Source organism: Mycteria americana, chromosome 5 (genome assembly GCF_035582795.1).
Source record: "Mycteria americana isolate JAX WOST 10 ecotype Jacksonville Zoo and Gardens chromosome 5, USCA_MyAme_1.0, whole genome shotgun sequence".
In the NCBI taxonomy this organism is placed as follows: domain Eukaryota; kingdom Metazoa; phylum Chordata; class Aves; order Ciconiiformes; family Ciconiidae; genus Mycteria; species Mycteria americana.
This window is the reverse complement of record NC_134369.1, coordinates 57693372-57704246: the sequence shown is the minus strand read 5'-3', so window position 1 is coordinate 57704246 and position 10875 is coordinate 57693372. Positions and strand designations below refer to the sequence as shown.

Below are 10875 nucleotides of genomic sequence, written 5' to 3'. Positions count from 1 at the left end.
AGGGTGCCCACACATGATGAGACAAAGCCTCAGCTGTCCCCATCCGGGGATGGCCGTAGTCCTGCTTCGAGCAGCAGCGTGGACGAGGGACCTCCAGCCGTCCTTTGTGGACAGTATTTCACCGATGCTGTGAAGTCATTCACCTGCTTTTCCCACAGCCACATTGGCTCAGTTTCCATCTCCACCTCCAAAGACGGTACTGATGCATTCAGCCCACTCGGATAACTCCTGGAAAAAACAGGTCCTCCCAGCGCAAAATGAAATCAAAGCCCGGCATTGCGGTTTGTGCAAATCTGGCTGAGTTCAGACGCATTTTCTTTTCACAAGCTGTTTCTTCTGCTCCTTGCATTCAGGTTTATAAACTCTTCAGCATGGTATTCATCTGTCCTTGCATTTGTGCAAAACTTTCGAGCCTTGGTATGTAAACAGCTGAAGACCGCCCCAGACTCCTGGAGACAGGATTTTGGGATAGTTGACTGGTGTGTGTTATAGCGGTGAGTAGTTCACCTATTAGATGCTTTATGGATGACTTTGCCTTCTCACCATCTCCATCTGATTTTGAGTCGTGATAGAGAAATCACCGGAGCCGGCTGCGGGAAGAGCGCTGCATTCCTGAGCTGGGTGAAACAACTGGTTGTGTGGAGTAAGCGTTTACTTGGGATCACATAAACACTTCCAACTTGAAAGAGCCACAATCTCTAGATCCCAGTTTGTTTATGTTTGACTTTGTAGAGCTCAGCTTGTGTGTTTTGCTAGTCTAACTAATGATGCTATGCTATCCAGTCTGACTGGATTATGTCAAAATTTGCTGTTTACATTATACAGTCTTCATGGTTTGAAAAGAAAACAGGCACAAAAGTACAAACAGTGGTATATGGTAGTGAAATGCCTTGTATGTAGAGGAAACGCTCATGCTGTTCACCAAGTTTGTAGAGCGCAGATTTTAGTGATACTGAAGAGCCTTGATAACAATTGCTGTCCAATTTTGACGAAAAACGGTGTAAACGAAGATATTCGATGTGAAAATTCACCGCAAAGGAAATCTGACAGCCTAAATAGACTAGCAAGAGCAGGCTACATGAGTATGCAAACGGCATACTGGTGTTGTGATTTACAGTGGCGCGTATTTCATCTCCGCGAGGGAAACCCCTCTGCCGTTCACACTTTCTCCTTCCATTCCTGCCAGGGACGCGTGCCACTTATTCCAGGGGAGGACACTTCTCCCGTCCCCCGGGACAGCAAAGCGGAAGCGGGCAACAGCTCGCTATTGTCTGCAGCCCCCCTGCTGCCTCAGCAAGAAAAACGTCTCCGTTTAGAGTGCCCACAGGCCGCTCCCGAGCGGGCCGGGGCGCGGGGCGGCGGGGCGGGCGCTCCCGCCGGGGCAGCGGGCCGGGGGGGCTCGGCAGCGCCGGGGCCGGGGCCGGGCCCGCCTGCGCCCGAGGGGGCGGCCGGTGCGGGGCCGCGCTGCCGCCCACGCCGCTCTCCGGGGAGGCGATGCGGGCGCCCCGCCGCCGCTGCCGAGGAGAGGAAGGGGGCGGCAGGCCGGGAGGTGCCGGCGGCGGGGGCACGGCCCGACCCGCGCCCCGCTCCGCTCCGCCCCGCTGCGCGCCAGCGCTCCGCCGCCCCCGGCCGGGCGGAGGGAGGCGGGCGGGAGGCGAGGGGAGGGCCGCGGGGCGGGGCGCGGCGCGGCGCGGAGAGGGGCCGCCCCCCCGCCCGCTCCGCTCCGCTCCGCTCCGCTCCGCGCCCGCCGTCGGTGCCGGTGAAGGCGGCGGTGGCGGTGCCGCCGGCTCCCGCCGCCCCCCTTCACCCCGCCCCGACCCCGCGCGGGCGGCCCCGCGTCCCCATGGCCGGGCAGGAGTGGGACTGGTTCCAGCGCGAGGAGCTGATCGGGCACATCAGCGACATCCGAGTGCAGAACCTCCAAGGTAAACCAACACCCCCGCAGAAACCCCTCCCTCCGCCCCGCGCCGCCCCGCTCCCCTTCCTCTCCTTCTCCCTGTGCCGGTCCTTCCTCCTCCGCCGCTCCCGTCCCTGGCGCGGGGCTGCCGCGGGCTCCCCGGCCCGCCCCCCCGGGCCGCCCGCTGCGGGCTCCCCCGGCTCCCCGAGGCGCGGGCGGTGCGGGTGTGGGGCCGGAGCAGCCGAGGGGGAGGACGGCGGGGCCGGAGTTTCCCCCGAGCGCGGCGCCGGGCCCGTCCTGCCCGCCGAGAGCGCCGGCCCTGGGGCGAGCGGCGCCGGGCCCCGCGGGAGGGACGGGGCGCGGGGGGCTCCGCGGGCGCCGGGGATGCTGCGGCGGGGGTGGCACAGCCGGTGTCCCCGCCCCGGGGGGACGCTGCCGCCCACAGCCTCCTCCCGAGGGCCGTCGGGGAGGGGGTGCAGGCTCCGTGGCGGGCGGAGCTCGCCGGCTGGGCGGTGCGAACGAGCGGTCCGGGGCTCACCTGGCCCCGCGGGCGGCGGCAGCGTCGCCCGTTCTTCCCCGCGGAGCCCGCCCTGCCGCTCCGACCGGGAGACCTGGAGGTGCGCGGCCGCGGTCGGGGCACGGCTCTAGGTCCGTATGAGCGCAATCTGGAGGGAAGCCGATGGCTATCCCAGTACTCAGCTTAGCGTACCTTCTCATAAGCTACTGTTGAATAAAGATGGGCAGAGCTTTTGGATAAATCATCCGCGAGATGCTCTCCTGTTCTGCCACAGGCTGTGCTGGCGGAAAGGATGCAAATGTCTGGGTTTGAATGTCGTTCGCTATCAACGTAGTAGTTCCTCCAAAGTTATGTTTGCTCCTCACCAGCTAACTCTTCGTGGTTGGCAAGGACAGCAAGAATCGATGAAGGAAGAAAAAGCAGTAGTGGTTTATGGAGAACAATTCGTTTACTGTAACATACCAATCTTAATCAACAGGGCACATTATACTGCAATGTATCTTCATGTTCCATAAAAATAATAGACTTGAATTATAGGTCATTATCTCTTCCTGTGTATGCATAATGATATTAAAGCACTGTCTACTGGCAGAGGCACTGCAGTTGCTGGAAATTAGTTTTGGTTTGGCTTGATTACAGAAGATGTATAATTTATCAGAAAAGAGACCCAAATTAGCCGTTCCTTCAGCTCTGATGTTGTATTAATGCAGTTAACTGCTGATGGGGTCGCTCCACAACATTTTGACCCGCGTCGTCATAACCTCTGAAATTCAGATTTTGAGTACAGCCAGGGCTGTTGATTCTGGGTTTAACTCCCCTTGGGTTTTGACAGTCTCTCATTACAGTGTAATTCTGCATTTCTGACTCCTGGCTCTTTCTCTTTCGATTCTGTCTGTTAGCATGGATGGCCTGCATCTGATCTCTTGTTGCTCAAAACTGTAGCGATTAAACGGGGTTTAATCATTAATTCATGGGCATTTTTTGAGAAGGAATAGAAAAGAAACCTGTTCTTAAAAAGTATAATGTGTTTTTCATTTTGCCTCTCAATCATTCGTATAAGAAGGAGTTAAACTCATTTCCCTTTCTGGAACTTAAAATGCATTTATACAGATGCACACAGCCTTCTCTAAAATTCCTATAGTCCCATAGCAGAATGTCATCCTACAGGGCAAATTCCTTTGAATAACATTATGTTCATGAAAGAAACCGCCTGTTCCCTGCTTACTATACAAGAGGAATTTTGAGAGATATATTAGTTGTCACCTTGCTTACACTACTAAATTGGGTTTTAAGGAGTTTTATGCCTGGTGTGGACTATTACAGGGGAGAAAAGGCATTTGTTCTAAAATGCTGCTCCAAAGCAAGTGATAATATCTATCACTTACAGTATATATGATTTGTAACACATAGTTCTCACATTATCTTCTGGAGATGAAAAACATTTTACAGATGGTGAGTCTGATACTCGGGAGAGTGTGATTTTTGTCACTCAGAAGCTCAGTGGCAAAGCATGTTGCTTCTCTTCAGGATAGTTTCTTGTAAAATGGCAGCATATGCTCTATGTTCATATGTAGTAATTAAACTTGCTCCTGCTTTATAATTCAAAATTCATTCTCTCCTCTCAAAACATCTGAATCACCGCTAGTATCATTGTCTGTCAGTTGCAGAATCAACAACAGTTTTGATGTCCTAGAAAGTCATGAGTCTAGGATGAAAAACTAGCCAAGGATGATGCAGAGTTTCCAGCAGAGCTTCTGCAGGGCCCTACTGCTCAGGGCCACCTGGAAGACCTCGGCTGGCGAGGGTCCCCGTCTGCTGCTGCGTCTTCCGCTCCTGTAGCGCTGTCTTGCAAGACCAGCTGTGTTTAGGGTAGGCACTGTGAAGCTGATGGTTTGCCTTATTCCAGAATGCTTCCTTTCAATGGGACATTTTATGTATGTGAAGGTGCTCCCTGGTCTCTGGGGACCCCATGATATGAATATAGACCCAAGAAGGAGTATGCTGTAAGGAGAGGACGGGAGGCAGCAGCTAAATATTTGCAGATATGAGCAACACATGAAAGCACTGGCATGTCTGCATGCAGAGATGGAGAGTGACCACCTTCTCCTGCTTGATGCACAGAGCCAGCCAAATATGAGGTCTTTCAGGTGTAGAAGGCAGATAGAGGCATTACTGTCATGCTGTGTGTGAGCCATCCTGCCCAGCAGCTGATGGAAGAGCCTAAGGAGATGAACCCAAGTGGTGATGACCATGAGAAACGGTACCACTAGCACCTGAGAAGCCTACCTGGTATTAAAGTTTCTGCAGGCATCATACAGCCATCTGCTGTAGCAATTTTCCATACCCTTTCTGCCTTCTTTTTTAAAAGCTAAAATTATTCATTTCTCTTGAAAAGTTCTTCGTTATGTCTTAGCTAAGCTATAGAGCACTGCTGATGTAAAATACTACTTGAAGATGGCATATGCTGTTTCAGTCTGTTGCATCGTCCCTTTCTAGGTTGGTAGTTCCACATCCAGGAAGGATCCAGGATGCTGGTTACTGGGAAGTGTCTGCTCTCACAGGGGAGCTTTTGCAGTGGTACGATCCCACCGAATTCAGGAGTTGTTCTGGGTGCATGTGCTGGGTGCAGAAGTAGCCTCAGGAACTGTATATTCTGTCATGTAACTGATGGGTGAAATTATGGCATGCGTGGGGTTTTCAGCTTTTTCACAGGGAGACTAAAACTGACAGCCAGGGGTGAAATTTGCTAAACTGGACATAGGGGGAAAAAAAGGATGGTTTTAAAAATGGAATTAAATGGGTATTTAGACGTAGGCATACGATGATGGGCTTTTATTTTCCCTTTCCACCAAGACCTGAGATTTTCCATTTTATTTTTTCAATGAAGGAAGCGATACTTCAAAGCTGTCGCAGGTAAGTGATGCTAAAAGCCAGGCGCACTGCTTCCATTCTCGACAGAGGTACTTTCAGAGAACAGAAGCAAAAGTGACAATCTGATGGAGAAGAGGAGAGGGGAATGTAAAGAGTGAATAACCGCCAGGTGTGGTGATACACAAACCAAGTTCCTCACGCCAGGTCTGTTTGGTTTCTAAATACATTTAATAAACTGTGCTTTTGTGCTCTTTGCTCTGTTTGTATATTCTCCATAGCGAATTTCTCCACATACTGAAAGAGAAAAATGGAAAGCCTGTGCAGAATGTAGGAGCGCATCATCAAGCAGAGGAATGCTCAATAATTAATTTCCTGCCAGGAGATGTTTTTTTTTTTCTCTTTCTTTCTTTCATTACAACACCAGCGGGAACATTTTGTTACAACACAAGAATATTTTAATATCTTCCCTACTGGAAGCTTGATTTAGGATCATAAAAAATATACTCCCTTATGTGGTGAATTGCACTCACTAGAAAGAGGCAACATCCTCAGCAGCAGGAATTTTTCTCTTTTAGATGATATTTTGGTCCTGTACTTTGCAATACTCTGAATGTATATTTAGTAGGACATGTCTTTCCTTACATTCCTTGGAGTGAAATATGTGGAGATGAATAGTTGTGCAGTCAGATGTTTTGTCCATCTCTGGCAAACAAATGCACCATTTAAAAATAATTATAGTTTGAATGATCATTTCGTATATATATAAATAAAATAGAAGACATGGGCTGGGGTGGTAGAAGTCTACCGTTCTTCTAATCAGAGGACTAGACAGGGAGCCCAAAGTCCTGCTACTTGTGATTTCACTACTCACTCGGGGTTTGATCCAGAACCCACAGAAATCCATAGATGTTTGTTCCTTGATTTCAGTAGATTTAAATACTTTCCCGAGTCTCAGGCTTGCTCTGCTGAGGGTTGCGTGGCCTTCAAACATATTTGGAGGGCTACACAGGAATATACTGTAGTGTTGTCAGAAACAATGCAAAAACCAGTGATGACAGGCTGAAAGAAATAAACTGAGCGATACCAGCCCCCCCGGCTCCCCATCCTTGCCCTCGTCTGTACCTTCGGGTGAAGCACTTAGTCATAAACTCCCAGCACTCTCTGATTTCGCCCATGCTCCCATTTGGATGCTTAAGACCTGGACTTTTATGAGCTTTAGACAGTGGTAACTGTAGTTGTTACTGGTGTGAACCTCAGCTTCCTCTGAGAGAACAGGTCCTGAAGTCTATGGCTTAAGAGTTAATATGGGTCCTTAACTAATGATAGGTAACTCTCTCTGTCAGTGAGAGTATCTACATATCTTTACTTTGGGGGCTTATGCATCTCTGATGGACATCCGAAGGCAGATGCTCATAGTCAAGTCGGGAACTCTTGAAAATTTCTCTCTCTGTATTTTTGTTTATCCATTTATGTATGAAGCATAATTCTTATGACTGTTGCACTGAACTACAGAGAGTAATCTTCTTTTTTTTTTAATTACAAGATGCAGCAGCATTCAGCCTGTTTGCTACAGTTTGACAGGCCTTCCAAACACATGGAAATTTTATAAATGGAAGGGAACCTTTTTTAATGTACCCATTCATTCTGACAAAAGTAAGGTGCTGTAACTGTTCATTACTTTAACTCTTCCATAACTTGTCCCCATATTCAGCAGGATTTCATTCTGCCCATAGACATATTCATTTCGGCAGAGCTCCTTGTAGATTAAAGTGACATTTGGAAAGATTAAGTTGCCTGGAGAACCTTAGACAAAGGCCTGTAGAACCACAAAGTGATGCTATTCCATATAGAAGTGAAGTTAAATAGGTCCGAGAGTCATAAATGCAAATCCCCAAAATAAAGATTCAGATCCAGGTATAAGAAAGCAAAACTAATGCTGGAAACATAAGTCTTCTGGTGGGGATGGTCTCCCTAAGGGCACTCTCATACCTGACCATTTGTCAGCAATGGAAGGAAGACTTACCTGCTCCAGATGTAGGAAACCCTGGCAGTGAAATAAAAGAGCAGTGAGAGGTAAGACAAAGTACGGATTGCATGTTTCAGCATGCAGTTTTAACAAGGTCAGTGCCTAATTTCTCTAACAAATTAGAAGTCTGGGCTCTCTGTCTCATCGCATGGATGAAATTACACCAAATTCAAATCATGCCCAGTAGCTCCGCAGTCAAATGAACTCTTACACCCGCGTATTAACACTTCATCGTAAGAGACTTTGTGTTCGGCATCCAAGCATGGACCTGACTCGAGGCACGGGGTTGCTCTGCTGTCGCTCGCCAACATCACCTCTTTCTTTCCTTGGCGAGCTGTTCAAGCAGTGACCAGCCTCGGCATTAGGAGAGCTGGTGACATCTCAGACTGTATCGCTTGCCTGGAGTTGAATGGTGTTAGTTTAAAAACAACAGTCTTCAAAACACTGTGTTAAAACTAATGCCGATTTAAAAATATAATGTACTTGGCATAGTTTTTCCTGCTTGTTTTTTGTTTTGTCCACTCAGCTTGGACAGAAATTCAAACAATTTTCTTTCTCCTGAAGACAATTTCAAGGTTATATCACTTACATCCTGAAGTATTTGTAGCGTTTACTTTGAAAATACTACAAAGGAATGACTTTGTTTCCTTTTTCCGTTTTAAAGACAGCTTTCTGTAGGACTAGAAGAAGCAACCTTGGGCATTTTGGCCAAGTTTAAACTTACTGTTATTGCAGAATGATTGTTAAGGGCATGCGTCTAAAGGGGAAGAGCCAAACGTTATCTGTCTTGTCGTGTAGAAGTCAAGTAGATTCTCAAAATTATGTATTCAGGAGAATAAATTACCAGATAAGCAGTCAGATCTATGTCAGTGCTGGGGTGGTGAAGGGCATCACAGCACCTTTTAGTGTCTTTTTCTACATGTCTCTTTACCTGCTATTCTATTTTTATCTCTCCCCAACCAGTTAAATACAGGGACTGTAGGTGGAGGATTGCAGGATGGATTTTACTTCATTATAATTGCTGCATATTTCTGTGCACACAGCTAAGCTGTGTTTTAGCTGTAGGTTGAGGCTCTATAGCCACAAACACAAGGTTAAATCGGCATCTTCTAAGGAGGCTCATAATAGCAACAGCCTGCATGTCTACAGAGTGAATGCCTGTGGACGTGTAACCTGCAAGCAGAGAGGATTTATTTCTAAAACCAGAAATCCCACTGAATCTGAAAAGATGTTATCAAAAACACTTAAAAGATAATACTCATCTCTATGCTCATTACGTAATTCAATGGCGTGATTCAAGACATATTTGTTGAGATACTGTAATACTTCGAGGGATTCTGTTAATTATTTTCCACGAGTTCAGACATACATAAAAACATATTTTATGCTGTAGTATCTTGAAAGTTACTTCTGATATATATCAGTGTAATTCAGCTCCAGTGAATCTATGAACAATGTGTTACCCTATTTTTTATACTTTTTATGTTAGCATCTTTTGCTGTTTCTAGTCGGAAATGAGATCTTTCTAGACCAATGTTGTTGATTGCTTCATTACAGAAATTATAATGCTTTTCTCTTTTGGTAGTATAATTCTGGTTGTTTATAAAATAAATGCTCACTAAATATGTGCCACAGGATTAATTTCAAACAGAAACATTTATATTGCAGTCCTTGTTGTCTTTAATGCATGTATCCCTTTGGATCTTCATCCTGTCCTAATTAATACTGGGGATGAGTGCATTTTGTAGTGTCCCAAGCTGGGCAAAGAAGCTCCTGCTCTTGCGCAGTGTCCATTTACCAGGAAACAGGGCTGTCTGGTGGCCTGTTCAGATTTACACACCAGCCAGACCCCAGCCCTGCAATGCAGATCCTGCAGGCTGCGGTGCTGCCTTGCTCACGTCGGTGATGCTCCATACGTCCGAGTCCATCCAGAGCCCTGCTAAAGTCAGGGGTGCTCTACCCATGCCCACCAAATGGTCCAGCTAGATCAGGTTGCAGTGCCTTCATGTGCACAGGGATTTTAAGTAGAAGACCAAATGTTATCTGAAGGCAGTAAATCATATTCTGCTTGTCTCTACTGGTGGGTTTATGGCTTTTTCAGCAACTGGACTTCTCAGTTTTCTGTTTCATGTTTGGGTTGGGTTGGAGACTCTTGTAGTTACCTGGTTGTGAAACAAGTCTCGAGTGTCTAATTAACCTCCATCACAGTGGATGCCATGGTGCTCCTGTTCTTATACTGGGACCCCCAGGGCAGGTGCTCCACATTTTAGCCAGACTTATATTGAAGCTCAAATTTAGGTCTTGCACCTGGGATTGTCCCTCAGAGGGACTGAAACTCTCTCAAGCAGTTGTTGTCCACAGTGGCACAGCAGTTGCAGTCTCCAGGTTAACAAAGAACCTTTAAAAGAAAGCGTTTTGTATGTTGCACTAGGAAGAAGATATGTACGGGGAGAAAATGAACCTCAAATAAACTGCCTACGTGCATTTTTTCCCTCCCCACCCAGCTTACCATCACCATCAATGGTAACATGGCAGGTCTTACTGTTTTGGACCCGTCCCTCAGGGTAATTCATTTGTTAGAACTTCTGAAACCTGTGAAAGGTCTCTGATGTGCACTGATCTTGCTAGTGCCTCGTAACACTCCAGTGCTTATGGAAAGCTACATTTTTGTTCTTCCAGCATGTTTTTCCTATGTTTTCTTAAAGAAATCCAAATAACAGTACAATAAACCCCTCGATGATCAGGCATCCATGCATTATTCATATGTTGAGAGTGCCGTATCACAGCCTGAACTGTCCGTTTCACGGGACTCCAGCTGAAGCTCTGAGTTGCTGCCAAAGCACAGGGACTGGTTGCATGCACAGGCTGTCCTTCTGTTGTGCACTAACGGGCAGAAGTACTTTACCATTTTGTTTTAGTCTTTGCAAAGAACCCCCTAATGTATATCAATAGGTGTTTTGCGTATGCAGTCAGAGTAGTTCCCAACTGAGGGCTGATTATGCTTCTCTTGGCTCAGTGAAAAATGGGAAGGGTGAGAGAGTCCTGGCACTGTGACAAATGAGAGCAATGCCAACAGAGATAACTTCGTTAAAAACTGATCCTTCATGTGACTGTGTCTGGACACGTGATTAAAGCTTTCTGGCTCTTACTGATGTTCATGATAAACATGAACTGCAATTATATCTTAATAATGATATAGTATTTATAAATACCATAGTATGAAATGTCCACTTCAGACTTATTGTCTGGGATATATATAAGGAAAGAAACATAAATCTGTCTGGGCTGTTTGCCCAGGGAGAGTCACAAGGCAAACAGAAGTAAGCAAACGAGGAAGAGCATGGTCCTCAGGAACCTAATGATAGCAAAGGAGGGACTGCGGCCAGCACCTTCATGTGATACTTACTTAAAATTAGTGAATCATAAAAATCCTGCCCAAATGAGAAGACGAACTTTCAGAGACAAAATTCCCATTGACTCTCCCTTTTTGACAAGGTACTCAGTAGGGCTATATCTGGTACAAATCCTGAGCGATTCCAGCAGTTACTGTTCAGAGTAGCTGGG

At 47.0% G+C, this 10875-nt stretch overlaps 1 protein-coding gene across 1 annotated transcript in view; it reads left to right on the top strand.

The window, feature by feature from the left end:
- The first annotated feature begins 1752 nt into the window (after window positions 1-1752).
- The window catches only part of CLMN (calmin), a 73504-nt gene continuing 64381 nt past the window's right edge, over window positions 1753-10875 (top strand). Inside the window, exon 1 of the mRNA XM_075501542.1 lies at window positions 1753-1925. Coding sequence (XP_075357657.1) covers window positions 1844-1925 — 82 coding nt within the window. The 5' untranslated portion in view covers window positions 1753-1843. The remainder of the gene's footprint in view (window positions 1926-10875) is intronic.